General features: G+C 32.8%; 4 protein-coding genes across 5 annotated transcripts; 1 reads left to right on the top strand and 3 right to left on the bottom strand.

The window, feature by feature from the left end:
- Nucleotides 1-1,034: 1,034 nt before the first annotated feature.
- LOC110655936 (uncharacterized) lies at nt 1,035-1,731 on the bottom strand. The gene has a single exon (XM_021812444.2). The coding sequence runs from the start codon at nt 1,698-1,700 to the stop codon at nt 1,176-1,178; it is 525 nt and encodes a 174-aa protein (XP_021668136.2). The 5' UTR covers nt 1,701-1,731; the 3' UTR covers nt 1,035-1,175.
- A 580-nt stretch (nt 1,732-2,311) lies between these two features.
- Nucleotides 2,312-6,956, top strand: LOC110655935 (RNA demethylase ALKBH9B). Of its 2 annotated transcripts, none has more exons than XM_021812443.2 (6): nt 2,312-2,597; nt 2,825-3,421; nt 4,747-4,832; nt 5,741-6,051; nt 6,221-6,292; nt 6,391-6,956. In XM_021812443.2, exons 1-6 carry the CDS (start codon nt 2,426-2,428, stop codon nt 6,662-6,664), a joined length of 1,512 nt encoding a protein of 503 aa, XP_021668135.2. In that variant the 5' UTR covers nt 2,312-2,425; the 3' UTR covers nt 6,665-6,956. The 2 variants fall into 2 exon arrangements, with proteins under 2 accessions (XP_021668135.2, XP_021668134.2); XM_021812442.2 differs by having other exon boundaries at nt 2,313-2,597; nt 2,822-3,421.
- A 5,290-nt stretch (nt 6,957-12,246) lies between these two features.
- Nucleotides 12,247-13,761, bottom strand: LOC110655934 (WEB family protein At3g51220). The gene is made up of 3 exons (XM_058138573.1): nt 13,588-13,761; nt 13,291-13,507; nt 12,247-13,054 (listed from the first exon to the last, which is right to left on the bottom strand). The coding sequence occupies exons 2-3, from the start codon at nt 13,432-13,434 to the stop codon at nt 12,548-12,550; spliced, it is 651 nt and encodes a 216-aa protein (XP_057994556.1). The 5' UTR covers nt 13,435-13,507; nt 13,588-13,761; the 3' UTR covers nt 12,247-12,547.
- Nucleotides 13,762-18,445: 4,684 nt separating this feature from the next.
- LOC110655933 (pentatricopeptide repeat-containing protein At4g31070, mitochondrial) lies at nt 18,446-20,533 on the bottom strand. The gene has a single exon (XM_021812440.2). The coding sequence runs from the start codon at nt 20,456-20,458 to the stop codon at nt 18,581-18,583; it is 1,878 nt and encodes a 625-aa protein (XP_021668132.2). The 5' UTR covers nt 20,459-20,533; the 3' UTR covers nt 18,446-18,580.
- Nucleotides 20,534-21,773: the final 1,240 nt, after the last annotated feature.

Here is a 21,773-nt window from a genome sequence, read left to right as displayed (position 1 = left end):
GGCACGAAACCCTCCAAAATGGTAGCAGAGAAGATTAAATTGAAAGGTTTGCCATGTACGGAAAAGATGTTAAAGTTTTGCCTAAAAGAAATGAGTCGATTACCTTCTTTGCTTCAAATCATTGACAAAGAAACTGCATTTCCACTTTGAAAAGAGGACCTAAATCTTACCAATATTAGGTCAATCTTAATCACATCGAGTTGTGGTCTACCAATAGCAGAGGGGTTATTTTCAGTTGCCAATGCCAATCCCAACAAAATGCAAACAGGGGATGCCAAAATGCAAAAAACAGGGGATGGCATATTCACTGCATGCTTGTAAGTTATTGATTCTCTCTCCATGGCTAAGTGTTCCAATTTTCTTATAACAATAAGTAAATCTAACTCTAAAGAACACACAACTGTAAAGTTTATGTTGACGGGCAAAATGAAAAAAAAAATTTCACAAAATATAATCACTCAGTCATAAGTCTCAAATCCTAGTCCCAACATAAAAGATCAGAAAATACTATATTTATATTTTAAAGTGCAAAAACTTTTAAATCGAATCCATGAAGACATAACCAAAACTCATGCCACATAAATTACAAATTTTAAGTGCATTAACATCATACAGCTGCTACAGAATGTCCTTTTTTTTTTATTCTGTGGCCAGTTGCCTGCAGCTGCCGAAAAGGGTGCAAAACTAGACACAAAGAACCAGAGGATGAGAGAACAAGCAGAGAAGGAAAGGATTTCACTTATCATTATGAGGTTACTGGAACTGATTTACGGACATCCTATCAATTGTAAAGCTGTCCGATGCCGTTTCGAAGGCGTTGAATCTCCTTCCAATTATGGAGTATCATCTGAAACGGCAGATTGAGGTAAATTATTATTGCTTTACTCAGTCTGGTTATTGTCTATTCATTCTTGCCTTTGATAATTCTTCTAAGATTCTGGAAAATATGTGTATTCAAAATTTTAAGGGATGAGGAATTCAATTCCGGCTTGAAACTGTGAATAAAAAATTCGGAATTGGAATAATGCAGTAAATAAAATGAATAGAGAAATGCTTTATTAGTTTAATGCTAGTTTAGATTCAGTTACAGAATCTTTAGAAACAAAAACTTCAGAGAGGGAAAACAGCATTCATCATCCATTTCATAACTAAAGCTCAGAGGGATTACTGGAACTTCACGAGCCCTTGAACATGTTGGTAGGGGATAGAGGAGGAGTATCCAACTGGTAAAGATTGAGAGAAGGTCCCACAAACCTGAAGAGTATCCAACCTCCGATTACAATGAAAATGGAAGCATAAGCAAATTTGTTGAGCCAAAACAGCATTCCCTTCTCTCCAATGTAAATCTCAAGTGCCTTCTCTGAAAGGCTCATGTCCTCCCACTTCTTTGGAGAATCAGGAGCAGCCTGTGCCTTCACCGGTTCTGCACTCTGCTTTCTGTTTCTGTTCCTCTTTCTTGAGCCTCTTTTGAACCTTATCTCAACAGTTTCTGGTGGTGTTATGATTGATGGAGCTGGCTGTGGAGGGTCATCGTTGCCTCCTGTGGTGTTGGTGGAATTTAGTGTGAGAGATCTTCTCCGACAAGGTACGATAACCGGAGTCTGTACTATTGTTGTTATTGTTGAAGAAAGGTTTTTGAAGACGGGGATGGTTGAAGGAAGTGGGTTTGAATTGAGGAATTGAAGAACTTTGCCCTCCATTTCTTCCTTTTCTATGAAGAAGCAATTGTTCGGCTATGGTTCGTCCTTTTATCCTTGATCAGCTTTCTTGTCTTTGATGCAGCCGCGCCCACATCTCTTTTCCCTGATGGCCAATCGTTTGTTGCCATGTCATTGCACTCTGGCCCGTTACTTGTGAGAAATTATTTGGTTTATCAAGAACGAATTTCCGATAATCAATTTTTATAACGACACTCTTTTTTTTTTTTTAAATCCTATAATGACAGTATTATTATATATATAATAAATATATTTTTAAAAATTTTCATTATCTAATACAAATTTTTGAGCCATCAAGACCCAGTTTAAAGTTAAATCATAATCTAATTAACATTTAATCAAACTTTAAATCCCAATCCAAGTTGGCTATAAAAGAAATTCAATCAAATAAAAGTTTATCCGTTAATTTTATTAATATTTTATTTTTATTTATTTTCTTTTTATTACTATAATAAATTTTATTATTTTTCCAAATAAAAAAAATTATTAAGCAAGTATTCTTTTTTTAATTTAGACACTATAAAGTACCAAAATAGCCCCAGCATGATTCCCGGAATGACATCGGTGCCCGTTACCTTTATAGTCACAATTTGTTCTTCAACTCAACACGAATCAGAATTTGAAGTTTGAAGGAAGCTTTACTTTCTGTTTTTCTAAATAAGCTCTGCAATAAATCTCTTATTCGCTTTCCGAATAGTGACTCAGCCATGACCGATCTCGATCGAGTCAGAAGGGACGATCCTTTCCTTCTGCAGTATCAGCCGTCCGATCTCCGAATTGCGTCGGAGTTCCTCACCACGTGGCTCCCTTTTCTCTCCAGAGATCTCTGCCAACACTGCACCCAAATCCTCTCCGATCGCATCCGCTCTCTCGAACCTGGTACTCCCTTTTTCAATACCCTAATTGTCTCTTTGTTTTGTTATTGAAGGGGATAATTTAACCTTGATTACATATTTGATTTCAGTTTTTTTTTTTGGCTATATTTAGATGTGAATTTTAGGGTTGAAGTAGAAAGTATTTCTGTTGGGAGTTATAACTAGGGTTTTGCTTTTTTTTTTTTTTTGGTTAATTTTCAGTATCTAGATTTTTTTTTTTAATTGTAGAAGTTGATGCCGAAGCAGAACCTTCACATTCAGATACAACAATAACGCCTGTGCCCCTAAGCAATAGTGAATCGCATGAGAATTGTTTGGATGATAACTGTGACAATAATTCATCGGGAAGTTGGAAAGATGGAGATGGAGATGATATGAATTCCTTGGGTAGTTGGAAAGATGAAGCGAATGGGTGGTCAGAATCTGTTTCAGAAGCTTCTACTAGTGGAATCCTTGGTGCTGCACCTTTGGTTGAAGCCCCGAGCCACCGGATGTCTTGGGCTGACATGGCACAGGAAGATGAATTTGAGGAGGAACAGACGGATTTGAACAAGCGGATGGTTAATACAAGTGCTTTGACTGGGGAGATGAAGATATCAAGGGATGTTGAAAAGCCCAAGTTGTCGAGAGATCAAAGAGAGTACATCAGGTTTATGAGTGTGAAGAGGAAGAAGGATTTTATTTGTTTGGAGAGGGTCAAAGGAAAGATTGTTAATATTCTTGAGGGACTTGAACTACACTCTCTTGTTTTCAGTGCTGTAGAGCAGACAAGAATAGTTAATTATGTGCATGAACTCCAAGAGTTGGGGAGCAAAGGAAAACTGAAAGGTTGGTTGCTTTGCACTCTATTTTATCTTTCACATTATTTTTTAAAAAAGTTTTAGTATCGTAATGTCCATTCTTGTTATCAAAAATAAACTAAAAGGGGATATGCTAATTACCCAAAACTATTTTTTTGTGCTTATCTCTGTTTTTATATAGGGTTTCCTTTCCAGATTGGTCTTTATAATTGAACATGATTGTCATCTCTCTCTCTCTCACTCTTTTTTTTTTTTTTTTTTTTTTTTTTCTATACGTGCCAAATTGAATTGGTAAAAATAAAGTTGGAGGTAATGCATGTTCATGTTTCATATCACTATGAAAGATCACCTTAGCACTAATATGCTTAACATTCCTTCACCCTGTCCTTTCCCTTGTTTATTTACCTATTTGTCATAGCTATTATTCTCAATATATCTATATACAAAATGCTTTTTTTGCCCTTTTCCTTGTCACCAAAAGGGTGGTCTGGTGATGGTTTGATGGATGTTTAATAAAAAGTTAAGGTGGCAGCCATTATTTTCTATCTGTGTTTCCATTTAGGCAGTGAGACAAATTTTAACTTTTCAATATTTTTATGGGGTGTATCTTATGTCATTGTTTGATGATTGGCTGTGGCCGAAGAGTTTTAAATAGTTAAATTGCAAATGCAGGTGCAATGCTATGTGTATTTACAAGTTAACTGTTTTGATTTTCTACTCTACTGATTTTTTTTTTCTTTTTTTTGCTGACTTCTGTGTCTGTCAATTGGCTATGATTTACTATAATTTGCAGTGCTATCATTTGTTTGCAAATGGGTGGGTGTGTTACTAGCCTGTTTGAATTTTATGTCTCACTTTCAAATCCATGAGTCCCAATTAGTCTACCTCAACTTGACGGGTCTCATTTGACCTAGGGTTGTGACTTGTGAGTGGGTTTCACATCTAAAAACATAGCACAATTGGATCATGGAATTATTTTTTTCCAGAGTATAGACTCTAGCATGATTGTAGCTGAGCTGAAGTGATCTTTGTTCATAATAGGCTGTAAACATTTAATAAAATTTTGTTGTAACATATAGAGTTGGTGTTGCGCGTACTCTTTCATGATTTGGCTATTTTACTGTTGATTGAAAAATGCAAAGTTGTATCACCTTGTTGTTAGTAAATCTACTTTTCATGTGTTTTCTCAAGATATTTGCTCATTTTTTTAGATGAGGAATATGCATAACTTCCTCTTTTTCAAAATGTTTGCCTTTTCATCATTTTGTGAAATGAGTAGGATAAAATTTTCCATCAGCTGATATTTCATTTTCTTACTGATTGAATGTGAAATATGCTGAGATTTGCTTGCAGAGAGAACATATACAGCCCCACAGAAGTGGATGAGGGGCAAAGGGCGCGTAACCATCCAATTTGGTTGTTGTTACAATTATGCAACAGTAAGTTCTGACCCTGTCATATATATATATATATATATAGAGCGATTGATTGCTTATAGTAATTATGAAGTATCTTTATGGAAGCTAAAAGCTTGCAATTGTAGCTATAAGAATTGCTGAATTGTATTATTTGTGATCCAATATTCAAAAACCAGGTGATTTTAATTGAGCATGTGAATTGAGATTGAACAGAATATTAGATGAAAATTACAATTTCATTCAACTTTATGATTCTTTTGATTTTTCAAATAAACTAGATTCCACTCTTTCTGTTGCTTTTTGTCTATTCCTCCTAGTCCATTTATTTCTTTTCCTTTTTTTGTTATTTCTCCCTCCCCTATTTTCCTTTCTTTTTCCCCCTCTATTTTATTTCCTCTATTTGTTCTTCCTTCTCTTCAAAGAAAAAAAAAAGGGACAAATGAATTAATAAGAAGTGACAATGGAGCTTACTAGTAGGCTAGTTCTAGATTATCTTTGACATTTTTCCATATTTTAAAGATGACAAAGGTGGTGAAAACATTGCTATTCTACTTTTTATACAATGTATTTAGCGAGCACACTAGATAATGGAAACTGAATTTTTTGAAATTACAAAATTCATAATAGAAATAGCAATGGTATATTATTCTTGTATTATATTTATATGATATGTAATTTAAATTCCAATACTTTCATAAACAAATTAGGATGATAATGTGTTTACTGTTTATTTATGTGTTTAATATATGCTGCTGCTTTTTTTTAGGAGATGTGCATATTTTTGTTGCTTATATATATATATCATTTCTAACTGATTTGAGAATTTGTACCAATTTGTTTTGATTCTCAATTCAGAAATTATGATCTTGATTCATGATTCAAATCTCAATTTGACAACCAGGCTTGAACTTTCAATATTATGTTGGCAGGACAAAAATGGTAATCCACCTGGCATCCTCCAGAATGAAATTGTAGATCCTATACCTAAGCTCTTTAAAGTGATCATTAGAAGGCTGATCAAGTGGCATGTTCTCCCCCCGACTTGTGTACCTGATAGTTGCATTGTTAATATTTATGATAAAGGGGACTGTATACCTCCACATATTGACAATCATGATTTTGTTCGGCCTTTCTGCACGGTGTCATTTGTTAGCGAGTGCAATATAGTATTTGGAACTAACTTGAAGGTTGTGCGTGCTGGCGAGTTTACTGGATCAATTGCAATCCCTCTACCTGTAGGGTAAGTCTCCTCGCAATGCTTTACAGCAATCCTATTTCCATTGATTGCTTTTTTCCCTTTCTCCTTTTTTAAACCTTTCGTCATTCAATTGTTACCTGTTATGCACTTGTACTCTATGCTTCTTGTTATGGAAACAAAATCTTAAGGTCAACATATGTTATTTCCCCAGATCTGTTCTTGTGTTAAATGGAAATGCAGCTGATGTGTCTAAGCACTGTGTGCCTTCAGTTACATCAAAGAGGTATGAGTTGAAACTTAATTCTCTGTTTTGGTTCTGCTTACTTTTTTTTTATGACTTTTGTGAACTTAATTTTCTTCCATCTTTTGTATTTCTTATAGGATATCTATCACATTTAGAAAAATGGATGATGAAAAACGGCCTATTGGCTTTGTTCCAGAGCCTGATTTGCAGGGGATTGAACCACTAGCATATGACATGGACAAAACAAAGAGGTTAAAATCTCCCATGTCTGAGCCTTATGGGAGAAGGCAGACAATTGGGAAGGATGGAAAAATGGATGCTAGAGGATTTGGAGAGAATGGTTCCCAATCAGAACCTCGTTACTCAACTCGAAGTAGACGAGGGTCTGCAAATAAGTGGAGGGTCAGGTGATGGATGAGATCAAACCATTCTGCTGGTTAGTGTAATTTTCAGATGTGAATGGCTTAGATTTATTTGTGGGCATATTCTGGTCTTATATGGATAAGTTTGTTATAGAGTTTCAGTGTGTGAAAGAGCTAAGAGAAATGGCATGTGGGCATTTATATATCTATTTACCTCTGTAAAAGCGTGTCAAATGAATTCTTAGTTGGATTCTTACTTGAGCTATCTACAAGCATTTATGATTGGGATTGAGACCAATATTCAAGAGTATGCTTTTACTATAAAGTTGTTGAGTTGACTATATGCAATTTTGTGCGACTGGAGAACTTTGGAGTTTCTCGTTAGGTTCTGCCTGATGCATGCTTTAATTGCTACTGGTTTTCGTAATGGCATGATTGGATCTGCTAGCTTGAAACTCGTGATTGGAGTTGCCTGTTTGAGGCTGCTTGTATGTGATGGGTTTGCTTTTCGGAAATGATAATGAATTAATCCATTGTGCGAGTGTATTAACACCTCGCCATTAAACTATGGGATTCTATCTGTCTATACACGTTTAGATTTGTAGAATAGATGTTAAAGTTCAAAGTTGTTCTTTTTTTGCTTGTTGATGATAAATATGTTGATAATTTGTTAGTTTCTCGTCTTCAACTTGCTTCCAAATTTAGCAGATATTTCCATTAATTTGAAACCTGAATGGAGCGCAAATAAATGTAAATGAAACTGCTACAGTAATGTAGTTTTGATATCAGATAATGTGGTACAGTGAAACAGACCGCCATGTAAGGGACATGAGAGGAGGTTCTTCCTTAGGTTTGACCTAGCCTGGTGGTTGGCGTCTAATGAAACAGTAGATCCATCTGGTGGATCTTTTAGCTCAAGCAATTTGGTTCCATGAGGAAGGTTCAACTCCATCTTGTGAGTCTGTCTTTATCTGTTGTTTCTTATTCAAAGGAAATAATTTTCCATTTGTCTATTTTAGTTCTTTTTATAGCAAACAAACAAGATGCATGTGTTTTCACGGCTGGCTGGGATTAGTTTTAGGTCCATGTTATCTTTGAGGCTGTGGTAGTAGCAAACAGTAGAACTTTGTTGGATATGGGATTGGCTTCATGTCTATGCATGCTGAATCGAGCTTCGTATTTGATCTTCTAAAAATATTTATGCCATTCTGTGTCTTGTGAACGTAAACAAGATATTATAGATAACTGCATAACTGAATAATTTGTTTATATCTTTGATGGATGGTAACTAAAAATTTTATGTTGGTATAAATAAAGTAGAATAGGAAAATTGAGACAAGTTGTGGGTAGAAGGGATTTGAGAGGGACAGGTTTTTTTTTTTATTATTTCTTTTTTAGTATTGATATGGAGAATTGAAACACATTTTTTAAATTAAAATCGATTGAGTTAGATCCGTACTTATGTATTTTTTTATTTTAATATATAATTTTTAATATTTAATATTTCATAAATATCAAAAAAAGAATTATATAAAATTTTTTATGTATTATATTATTTAAATATTTTTATAGAATATTTAAAAAAATATTATAAATTTATGTAAATATAACTTAATAAATGTTAAAGTTTTATTTTAAATAATTAAAATTTAATTAATTAATTATATTTATTTATTTATATTAATAAGTATTATGTTTAATTAATTTTTAATGATTTATTAATTGAATGATTGATTCACTAATTGAATCACTAACTCATTTTAACTCATTCACTTGGTCTTTTTGCCAAGTCACCTTTGGATAAGGAGAGATTAAGATTCATGATTTAGAGATATGAAGAGAAAATGAGATGATCACCCGAAAGAAAGGAAATTGTAATTACTGAGGGCTGCCACGCTACGCTACTAGGGTCTAGGGTACCTCCTCATGAGACGAGCAGCTATCGCTCTGAATTTGGATGGATCATAGACACTCACTAGAGCTCACAATTCTTAGTACAATTCGTTTATACAATACAATACTACACATAACTAAATAAGTTTGTTTAGAATAAATAGATTTAAATGAGTCATTCTATTTATAATATTTTAAATATAAGTATTTAATCAGGTTAATTCACTTAATTTTATAAGACACGTAATGATTTATTTATTCAATAGAGTTAATAAGTTAATTTATTTATTTTTAATCTTTGTGCATTTAAACTAATTATGACAATTTTATTAATAATTAAAAATATATTTTTATCCTTAGTATCTTATAATTAACTTGTACCTTTTTTTCATTTTCATGGCATATTTGATATTAAAAGAAAATATAAATTTTGAAAAATATCATAATTATCTTTAATATATATATATAAGTAAAATAAATTAAAGGTGTTAAATAAATAAACTATGTAGATAACTAAAAGAAAAATTGAACTCACACATTATATTGGTTTCATTATAACTACTTAATTTATAAATGAATAAATTGTAAGGGTTTAAAAAACAAAATCATATAGTCTCAATGTGTGTATAAAAAATCTAAATATTTTATTTTCTTCATTTTTTCTCACCTTGATAACTAATAAATATATTTGTGGCCCATTTTAGGACTTTTTTCTTTATGCTGTGGAATTTTTTTTTTCCATAGAAGTTCTAATTAATCACAATTATTATCTTAAAATAATAATTTGTCCATTCATTTTAAACAAAAATTGCAAAATCATAATTTAAAGATTTTAGGAAAAATAAAATAAAATAATTCTTAAAAAAAAGAAGATATATTAAAAATTAATTGAAAATATTACCCATTCACGTCTGAAAAAAGATTTAGAAAGAGATTAATTTTAATGTAAAAAAAATAAATAGAGAGATTTTTCGTAATGGTAGAAAAATGAAAAATTAAATAAATACCACATTAGAATTTTATTTGTGAAAATGTGAATAATCAATTAATTTATCAAAGAAAAAATTATTTATAATAATGATGGAAATATCTTATATTTTTATATACAAAAGAATTATATTGATCAAATCATATCAAATCATATGAGGACAATTTGATCTGATAATTAAAATAATATTTAAAAAGTTATGATATTTGTCATTCTAATTGTGGAAACAGGTTTGCCCTAAATAACATTTTTTAATAAAATTTTCATCTCAAAATCTGATTTATATTAATTTATTATAATAATAAACAATTAAGCTCGAAATAATATTATATTTATATTCATTATCATATAAACCAAGAGACCAAGTTACTTGAATTATTCCTTATCTCATAAACAAAAACATGAAAAGAAGACAGATTAAGCTATATAATACAAACAGGAACAATTAAAGAAGAAAATTGGAATAATCCGAATTCAATCAAAGAAGTGTAAATTAAATAATTTACATTTTTCTGTAAATTAATTTCATGCATATTAAGGTTACAATCTATATATCATATATATACTATCTCACACCTAGTAATTCATTGTTACAATATCACCCTCAGACCACTGAAGCTTACACAGATATAATTAAAGCATAGAAATACCCACGCATGCACAAATAGCTCATAAAACTGGGACTGGCATGATCATTTCAGTGGTGGAATCAATGGAATTACTGGAAGTGGAGCGCCGGACGCGGTTCTCCTCCTCGGTCACCGCCGTTTTCTTGATAAACTCAATGCAATCAGCCACTGCTTCGCTGTGGTGAGGGTCATTAGATGGGTGGCAATAAGATCTATTTACAGGTGATCCCCCATTACTATTACTGGCCTTGGAGAGAGCCGACAACATCATTAAGCGAAAGACAGCCTCCCGGAAACGCTCAAGGAGAGTCATCGGAGACAAACGGTGGTGATTATTCTTGATGGTGGTGGTGTTGGTGGGTCTCAGCCTGGGGATGCAGAGATGGCTGCTCTTCATTATTCTCTGAGGGCTTTGTTTCTCCATGTTTGATGATGAGTTTGGGTAGTTAAATTGGTTCTTGGTTCTTAGTCACTATATGAAGGAGACCTGTATGAGAATCTATCAAATAAGACAAGATTTGTGGATGCTTATTTATGTTTGGTGTATAGAGCGAGAACTTGTCTGGCTGCATCTCCATCATGTGGCTGGTAAAGCTCCAACTAAGCTTACCATTAAAATAATTTTCTATTTTTACTTTATTTTCCCCTTTTGTTTGCATTAATTACGTGGCAATAAATTTCCTTTAATTTTTTATATTATAAACAAGAGTAATTCTTACCTATCCAATGAATATATCCAAATTATGATGAATTTTAAATGAATATCTATATGTAATTTCTTATCAATTGGGTGTTTACATATTTTAATATAAATAAGAAATTTTTTATAAATAAATATATATATTATTTAGTTAAATAAATAATATCAATAAGAAATAATCACAACATACAAATAATATTTACCAACTTGTTAACTGCTAACATATTAAGTTAGTAAATGCATGTCTTCGGCTTGGTGAAAAAAATAAAATAAAAAAAAAGGAAGCCATCGGCCCATGGCTAAACATAAGATGCTGAGTATGCGTACCACGTAGATAGTGCGAACAAAAAATTTTTGTCTGGATTGATAGGGTTCACATGATTACATGTGCATGGACACATATTTTTAATGAACACGTACTCAATTATTCCTCGCTTCTCTTATTCAATTCAGCCGACTTACCGACTCCTTGCAAAATAATGCTTAAAATATAATTTTTTTTATTCTGTTGATTATAGAATAGAAAAGAGAGAAAAAAAATTAATAATTATTTAAGAAATTAAAATTTAATAAATTAAATATTTGAGTGTGACCTTTTTTTTTTAAATTTTATGATTTGTACACCTTTTTATGAAAAAAAACTATTAATTTATTTTATTGTAATTTCAAAAATTTTTTTAAAAATTTTTTAATTTATAAATTTCAATAATTATATAACTAATTTGAAGGAAGAAAACATTATTCACATTATTTACATCCTAATAAAAGCGTAAATCATTTGAAAATTTTACTATTAATATGAATTTTAACTTTCATCTATCAATTATATATGCTTGGGTTATATTATAACTGTTAAAAATATAATATAGAAATTTCTTATATATATATATATATATATATATATATATATAGAAATTTATGTAAATATATGCGTGTAAAAAATCTAATATTATTTTTTTTTGTTTTTTTTATTGAATTTGCTGTCGGTTTGTTTGTTCTTGCTAAATTTGCATAAAGTGAAGAGTCTTCTTTTCTTCTGTCTCAGCAGTCAACCAATACCATTTAGATGTGATGTGTGTCGCGATGCATACAACCAGACCTAGGGGAGTAGAGATTCATATTCGAATTTCATCATTTATTAAGTTTGACATTTTAAAGCTCATTCATCATCTTTAAAATTATAAGATCAATTGAAATTAATTATATTAAAAAAAAAGATATTTTATCAATGAAATGAAAATTATTGAAAAAAAAAATACTATATTGCACATAATTAGTATATTAACAAAATATATTTTAAATAAATGGAATCTAAATTGAAAAAAAAAAAGAAAAAAGAGGAGTTAAAGAATGTTATTAATAGTGAATATATGTTTTAGCTCAATAGAGAAACATGAAACCATTGGCACAATACAAAAGAGTCGCATAACATTTTTCTTCTTATAGGTCCAATAGCGATCATTTGAGAATTCGAGTTTACAAAACCTTTTTATTTGTTACAGCCAAACTATGTGAAAGGCAAAGCAAAGGTCATCCAAAAGAATTTTCTTGAAAGTGCTATATCTATGGAAAGGGAAGGTCTTGTATATCTATAGATTTACTAATAAACTCGCCCAATACCCTCTTATGTGACAAACTTTCATCATCTATATATGTAATAGTGTTCTCCCCATATATGGAAATTTTTTCATGTGTTGTTACCTGATGCCAGTGATAATTTCATCAACTTCTAGGAGATTCAACTTCTTGGTTTGCCTTCTTTCTTGAAATTAGCCACCCTAAAAGAGGGACTAGAGACTTTTTCTTCATGGTCTTTTTAGTTGAGGGTCTCTCGAGCATTTCCTCTTTGGTAACAATGACCTTAGCCAATGAAGGAGGGCTAGCAAATTTCACATATCTCTTCTTTCCAAAATCATTAGCTTCATCATCATCATCATCATCATCATTAGTTTGGTTCTTCATCTCCATTTTGGTTGCATTTTCAATGAACTTAAGGTCTTCAGTCTCAGGATCATCAATAATAATGGGTTCCTTCTTAAACATTTCCCTTGCTTTTAGCCATTGAAGCTCTCTCTTTGTTTGTTCTTGTTCTTCTCTAAGTGATCTTATGCAGTTTGCCATTAATTCAGCTTCTTCTCTTGCTTTTTGGAGGCTTTGTTTCGTTTCCTCAAGCTCAGCTGTTAAAGCTCTCATTCGGGACTGGGAGTGCCCACTTTCATTTGCCCGTATCTAACAAGAAAATATGCATTTGTATATCAGATAATTAAAAGCTTTTAATTAGTCAGACAATTTTGTGCATTTATATGAAAGCAGTGATTATTGTCAAGAAATTTCTCTGACTCATTGATGATCTCAAAATTCTAACAATTACAATACCACAAAACCAAAGCTCGTTGATGAGTCGAGAATACTACTACATCTCAAGCGAACACAACTAGGAATTATATATAGTTGAAAAAACAAACCTCTTTGAGCTTGTTGGCATAAATCTCCCCAGCTAAAACTCTTTCTCCGAACAACATGATAGCTTCTTTAACAGACTGGAAAGGTGGTCGTGTATCAATCTCTGCTCGTCCCATGACCACCAATTTGCCCTCTTCCTTGTCCATGCTTAGCAGCAGTATTACAGGGATCAAGAACGAATGCAAGTTGTAACAAAGATTGAGTTCCTTTTAATACAAGCTGCAAAAGGAGAGAGAGCCGATTGTTAGTTTAGTAATGTGGATGGTGATTTGTGCTTACTTAAAAGGAAGTTTAATTACATAAAATCATGAGGTTTTTATTTGTTTCTTCGCGTCCACTTCACTGGAATGTTGTTATTTGAAGTGGATCAATGGATGGTGGTTGGACTTGGACCGTCCATCTCCATATTTTGATCTTGAGTGCTCAACACCATCTCTTGATTAGGACTTTCCTCCTTACTACTCAAAAGTGGAGTCACAGTCATTGTCACAAAATTATATAAATTATACACTATGTTTGTTTGTGTCACGATCCAACCAATGGGCCGGATCGACACTGAGCCTAATTATTCTTCAACTCAACTCTAAGGCCCGTTTGGGCTCAATTTTAAGAATTCAACCGGACAGAGTCCGACCATAAAATGGACCATTTAACGGGGAGTTTTGACTCCCCGACCTGTAAACACAATATATAATAAATTGGGGGGCTCATCTCACCCTCCATATGATCAAAATGTCATAATTCAAATGGGAGCTTAGCTCCCTCATCTAATACCATCATGCATATAGTTAATAATTTTACAGGTCCAACATAACTTTTATAATACAGGCCCAAAATAAAAATAAGTGCTTCTAATATATGCGGAGTCTAAAAATTTAACTCAATTGTACAAAATATATTAAATACTATCAATGGACCTGTGAAGAAGAAGAGCAGGTTAGCCACAACAAATAATCTCCCTGTAGCCTGAAAAAATAGATGAGCAGGAGTGAGCTTTCGACTCAGAGAGTAAAATATCAATTTTAACTATAATCTCTATTGCTATCTAAAGCTAATGCACCCTGTGGAGTGAAATGCAACATCGTCATAATTTTCATATCATAACAGCAAAAAGGTTATTTGGAGCACTCACACACCCAACACTGTCAAACAATACATATATGGGAGCTGATCCCCTATACAGCCCTCTTAATCCAACCTCTGCTAGCGAGTGTCTCTTAAGTCGGACTTTCACTTAATAAACCAAATGCAAGGTCCCAGCGAGTGTCTCTCAAGCCATGTGTACCCTGAAAGACTGGGTCCCAGCGAGTGTTTCTCACGCCGTGTCTACCCGTCCTGTCCATATCCAATACCATACCACACGCACGCCACGCACACACACTGCTCTAAAATACTACAAACAACATCCATGGCACTTTAATAATTATGTATGCAATATAAAACGTTCATAGTGTTTAACTACATAGATACATATTTATAAGTGATGCATAGGCATGCTTCAACATATAATAATATCGAAATTACAATTAAAATTAATATTTTACTCACAGACTTAATCGAAGTCACTGTGACGGCTAGGCAGAGGAGAAAGGCTTTCCTGGCTCACCTGATAATTTTATTATAATTATTTAATACATTTGACTCAATACAAACTAAGAAAAGACTAAAGATGTCCTAAGTCATGCCAAAAATTCTGCAAAATCTCTCATACACCTAGAACTTACCAAACCTGCAAAAGGGCTCAAAATGCACTTCTATATCCACAAATCACACATCCACAACTCAATCACATCACATAGCCCCTCCTGGGCGCATCCAAACAGTCAACAATCACAATGTGAAAAATTACAGTTTAGTCCTTATAATTAAACCCTTTTTGCAAAAACTACCCAAATGAACTCTAAAAATTCTAAAATTTTGCCCCGCAGTCCTTAGCATTATTACTAAGCTAATACAAAAAGAATTATAATTTTCTAAGCTACCACGAATATTTTATGGATTTTTAATCAAATTCAAGCACTAGATAATTAAGAAAAAGTAAGGTTCAGGTTTATCTATGCTGATTCCGACCCCGGGAACACGTTCGGGACGTCTGACAACAGTGGGGTAGCCAAAATTTTGACCCAATTCTAAGACTTTTTCAGTAACCTGTCTGTCCGACTCGAAATTTACAAACCTGGGAAACCGTTGAATTTCCACGAATTGAAGGTACCTACACGAAGCCCACAATACGGGAGTTAGTATATAATTTTTACGAAATTTTCTAAGCTCATTTAGTACTCGAAAAAATACTACGAAGTTTCGCAAGACCTATCGAAAAACGGTGTCGAAAAATTTTGAAATTGGCATTGCCGCGAAGCTCTCGACGAGTGGAGCACTCCGGTACTCTCGGTTTTCTCGTGGGGTTCACGGTTTGCGAGAAATTCAGCCCAAAAATCGAAATGGGCTAAAACTTTCCGGACAAAAATTGGACAAACCGCTTGATGGATTTTAGTGTTCTTGGTGTCTATGGAAAGCTTTTAAGGTGTAGAAGAGGTTTGACACAAAACCTGGTCCGATTGGTGGCCGAATCTGCCAGAATTGGCCTAGGAAGATGAAACAACGAGTTGCGTGTTGGGGCGTCTTCGGGCTCATTTTTCCGGCGCCTCAGGCAACGGCTGGCGAGGGGGACAGGCTAGGGTGGCGCACCAGCGAGCTGGGAAAGCTGGGGTGGCGGTGGTGCAGCGAGAGGAGGAGAGAGGAGAGAGAAAATGAGAGAGAGAGAGTGTCGGGCGGGCGAGCGAAGGGAAGAAGAAAAGGAAATGGCCGGTCAGATTCGATCGGTTCGATCTGGTCCTATTTGATTCGGTCAGTCCGATTCATGATACAAAATTTTAAATTTTTATTCTGCTTTGGGACCGAAATAAGGCCCAAAAATTCCATAAAAATTCTAGAAAACTCAGAAAAATGTGTAGAGTCCAAATATATTTTTAGTTTTACCACGTGGTCTTTAAATTAATTTTTAAAAATATCAAAGTTTTATATTTTTAAAAAATTAAACCCGATTTTTAAAATCTGAAAAATTTCAAATAATTTTCTAAAATTTAAACAAAATAAAATATTAATGTCTATCCATAAAATAATTAATTTAAAAATTAGGGGTATTATAGTTTGAATGAGAGAAAGAAAATAATGGGAGGAAAAAAAAACAATAATTAGAAAGGAAAATAATTTTTTCATGTTTTTTCACTTTACTTGTGGATTAGACAGGAAAATAAATTTTTTTTTCATGTTTTTTCACTTAACTTGTGATATTTATGCTCAGTGTTTTGGGTTCTGATTTAGTGGGTTAACTTTAGTGTTGTAAATTATGTTTTTTCTGGAATTATTAATTAAAAAATTTCTTTATAAAAAGAAATAACCTTTTTAATATTTTATACATGTTTTGATTTAAAACTAGGAGGAAAAATATTGAAAGAACAATTACTTTTTAAATAATAAAATAATAATTTTACTCTTAGATATTAAAAAGAATTTTAAAAATATAAAATATATTTTTATAATTTTAAACATTTTCCTTCCACCTTATCTTTAATTTTAATAATCCATTTTTCAAATATTTCATACTCGTAAGATTAATATAATGGGTAAATTCAGACCCTGTTAAGAAATTTTTTTTGGAGGGAAAAGGAAAATAAAAAGTGAAAAATAAAAAATAATTTTTTTTTATTATTTTCTTTGCTCTTGTTTATAGAAAAGTAAAATAAATTAAATAAAAATGAAAATAAAGTTTTTTTATTGTTTAAAATGGGAAGAAAAAAAAAAGAAATTATAGTAAATTTTTAATTTTATTTTATTTATTAAAAAAAACTTTAAAAGAGGGATAATTTTACTATTTTTATATAAAATACACTTTCCTCTCAAGTTTTTGTTTTTTTCTCTCCAAAATAATAAAAGGAAAATAAGAGTTTTTTAAATTCTCCCTTTAATTTTTTTTCTTTTTCTAAATAAATGAGAATATTAATCATCTTTGATTTTTCTCGCATTATTTTTCTTCTCCTTCATTTTCCATACATCCAAATAAAGGCTAAACTAAAAAAACAATTAGAAGTATACACTTTTATTAATTATTAAAAATAAATAAATAAAGGATGCCTTACCTTGTCCAGTGTGAATTACTTGTTTCAATCTGTTTGCATCTGAAGGAGAAAGGTGAAAAGAAATTCAATCTGTGTGAATTAAATACGTCCTCATTACTGAGCCAAACTTCTTATTTTTCTTTTCCATTGACAACAGTGGTTCCGGTACCTGATCAACTTCCTTCCAACTGCACGCCCGCTTTCACAATCTACCATTAGAAGTTACTCTCACACATTTCTTTTGCATATGTATGTCCCTTTCAGTTGAACCAGAAATAAAACAATCAATACTTAGATTGAAGGGTTTGTGGAGTTTCATTAAGCTATTGAAATAATCTTTAATTTTTTAAGCGATCAGCTTCGCTCACTTATTAATGCCTAGATTTCTTGGACGAAATTAGTGGCTTTGATATATCATCCACAATTATCAATGGCATTTTTTTTTCTTGAAAATATATATTTAAAAATATCTTTAATTATCAAAAGTTTTTAAAAAATTATTTAAATATCATCCACAATTAATCAATGGCATTGGTTTATTTATTGTGATTAAGACTCCAACTCAAAATCTTATGTATATAAAAATCTTTTATATATATATATATATATATATATATATATATATATATATATATATGACTGAAATAATTCATCATTAAAAACATTTTTTAAGCTAAAAAAATTCTTCAATAATTTTTTATTAATATTTAAATAGTGAATAATAAATATATGTAACAAATATAGTTGAAAACATATGTAACCAAATATTTTTATCTGGTTGAACAGCTTCAAACCCTCCCCCCACAAACACAGTTTGAAATAACTCCGATACCATCATAGTCCATGCCAGTATGTTTAAACATCTCAGAAAAGGATTTAGCTTCATTTAACCGACCAGCATTCACACACCCAGATAAAATTGCATTCGATACAACCACGTTAAAGCAGCACAAAATATATATATATATATATATATATATATATATATATATATATATATATATATTTAGCTTCATAAAAGTGCATCCATAAAAACTGATTGTGTCCTAAGAACTTATCGGATCATATCAATAAAATTGACTTGCTTATACATAAAAAAAAAATTAAAAAAAAAAAGCCACAAAACCTGATCACATTACTGCGGTGGACAAGCGTCACCAACCTGACTATAAAACTAAATTGGAAATGAAGCAGAGTTGCCTATTGAAATCTGGCTAAATCCATAGGTTTTATTTAGTCCCTGTGCTCTCATGAATCTCCTCACGTCTTCTACACCAGGCCAGTTTTTTGATTCAGCGTAAATCAAACTGAGCAAAGTATGGTTAGCAGCATTCCCAGGTTCTGATTTTATAAGGTGGTGTGCTAGCATTTCTGCAATTTCAAATCTCCCATGAGTTTTACATGCTGACACCAAAGAGCTCCATATTGTTGCACTAGGTTTCAAGGGCATTGTTTGCACAATATCAAAAGCATCATCGATTTTCCCAGACTTTCCAAGAAGATCAATTAGGCAAGCATAATGTTCTATAGCCAGTGGGATTTTTCCTTCTTGCTTCACATTATCAAATATCTGTTTTCCCTCTTTGACAAGGCCAGTGTGGTTGCAAGCTGATAAAATGGCAATTAAAGTAATTGCATCTGGTTCCACCATCCTGTCTTGCATCTCATGAAAAAGATACAAAGCTTCCTTACCATAACCATGCAAGCCATAACCAGCAATCAATGTACTCCATGACACTGAATCTTTGATATGCATTTCCTTGAAAATTTGATGCGAAGCCACTAGACAGCCATACTTTGAATACATGTTTATTAGTGCATTCCCAATAAAAATATCAAAATTCAAGCCACATTTCACAATGTATCCATGAGTTGCATTTCCAAGCTCAAGTTCTGTCAGATTTGTGCAGGCAGTGATTACTGCCAATAGAGTCACGGAATTTGGTTCAATTCCTTCTGCTCTCATCCGCTTAAAAAGATTCATAGCTTCAACACTATGCCCACTTCGGGAATAGCTCCCAATAATTGAACTCCAGATCACCACATCTTTGACTTTTGATCTCTCAAAAATAAGCTTGGCAGGGTGCATTGATTTCCCACTTTTGCAATACATATGAATAAGAGAAGATAAAAAATGGTGATCCAAATCGAACCCCTGACGAAATGCATATCCATGAATTTCTTTTCCATGCTTAATACAACCCAGCTGAGCACATGCTGGTAACACCGCAATCAATGTTATTCTATTAGGTTTAACCCCATTCATTTGCATTGCTCGAAAACAATCAACGGCCATACCATAGTCTAAATTTGCAATGCACCCTGATACCATCGCAGTCCAGGAAACCTCATTTTTCACTTCCATTCGATCAAACAGGCGCAAAGCCATGGACAAGTAACCACACTTACAATACCAGTCAACTAAAGAAGTTAACACAAAAGCCTCCTCCTCGATCCTCTCATCAGCAATAACAAGAGCATGAATGGCTCTTCCGAGTTTCAAATCCCCTAAACGTACACAAAGCGATATAAAACTAGCGAGCAACTCGGGTTTCGGTACAAAACCACATTTATACATTTCCTTAAACAATTCATACGCTTTGGTGATACGCCCCTTTTGTACACAGCAATTTATGATAGAATTCCAAGATATACTATCTCTCAAAGGCATTGTATCGAACACTTTAAGTGCAAGTTCAACATCTGAAGATTTAGCATAAAAGGGCATGAGAGCATTAGAAATAACGGGATCATACACCAAACCTGATTTAAGAACAACGCAGTGAAGTTGAAGGCCATAGTTATGGTACTGCGAAGAAGAGCAGGCTTTGAGTAGTGAAGGGATGATGAAGGCGTTTGCATGGACACCTGCGAGACGGAGCTCTTGTCGATACAGTGCAATTGTTTGGCCATAGAGTCCTCTTGAGATCAAATCTCTGATTTTGCAGTGGACAGTTGAAATTGATTCTGTGGATGCTAGAGTTGATGTGAAGCGTCGGCTTAGACGATACAGGGGTGATATAGATTTTGATTTTGGCCACTTCAATTTCATGTATAGAGTGAGACATCGAGAAGAAGCGTGTGCTGTTCTATGGAATCAGGAGTCAGCATTACTATCATTATAGGTGAGCTCAACTTAACCCATGGGCTTGGTTTCGCCCAAGGGCTATGCGCAAACCAGCTCGAGAATTAAATCAAATTGAAACTAAAACATTGATATCATAAGCACTAAATTAAATTAAAATTGTGTTAGTATTTTAATTATTTATTAAAATTTAAAATTTAATTAAAAATTAAATTCAATTTAAATCCAATCAAATTAGAAATTAAAATTAATTATATATATATTTTAATATCTTATAAATACATGTTATATAATCTATAATTAATGACCATATATATAAATAATTTTATTATTGTTAGAAGAAAGAATACAAGTAATGAAGGAAATGATTGTGTATTTGTCTGTGTCTTATTTACAGAGATATTACATCTATTTATATATGAGAATATGAGCTAAATTAGATAAAAATAATAATTACTGTAATTATGCTACACAAATCTCCTATAATCATGCTAATTGCTGTAATTATGCTAACACCCCCCTCCCCCATCAAACTCAAGGTATTAATACAGGTGCCAACTTGAGTTTACTTAAGAGATCCTGAAAGCGAGCGAGAGGATGCGTTTTGGTGAATATATCAGCGGTTTGGCTGACAGAGGAGAGAGGAATCAAACATATAGTGCCATGAACAACATGATGACGTACAAAATGACAATCAATTTCGATGTGTTTGATACGCTCATGAAATACATCATTATGAGAAATCTGTATGGCACTTCTATTATCGCAATGAAGCATTGTGGCAGAAGAATGAGTGACACCCAAATCAGTTAATAACCACCGTAATCAAAGTAATTCAGATGTAGCATCAGCAAGAGCACGATAGTCAGATTCTATGCTAGAACGTGTAACAACAATTTGTTTTTTGCTACGCCAAGAGATAAGAGAATTACCCAAGAAGAAACAATAACCAGTTGTAGAACAACGATCTGTCAGATCACCAGCCCAATCAGCATCAGAGTAGCCAGATAATACTAGGGAGGAGGTAGCGAAAAAGTGTAAACCATGAAAAAGAGTACCTTTGATATAACAAAGGATTCGAAGTACTGCAAAGAAATGAGTTGAGTGAGAAGCAAACATAAACTGGCTGACCAGATGAATAGCATATGAAATATCAGGTCGAGTAACTGTGAGATAAACAAGACTCTCGACAAGCTGTCGATATAAAGTAGGATCATCAAGAGGTGTAAGTTTGCAATTAAGCTCCAATGGGGTTGATACTGTTTTGCTATCAGTGATGCCT

The sequence above is a fragment of the Hevea brasiliensis genome, chromosome 16 (genome assembly GCF_030052815.1).
Source record: "Hevea brasiliensis isolate MT/VB/25A 57/8 chromosome 16, ASM3005281v1, whole genome shotgun sequence".
Lineage (NCBI taxonomy): Eukaryota > Viridiplantae > Streptophyta > Magnoliopsida > Malpighiales > Euphorbiaceae > Hevea > Hevea brasiliensis.
Note: the sequence above shows the minus strand (reverse complement) of the source record. Positions and strands in the feature narration are given on the sequence as shown.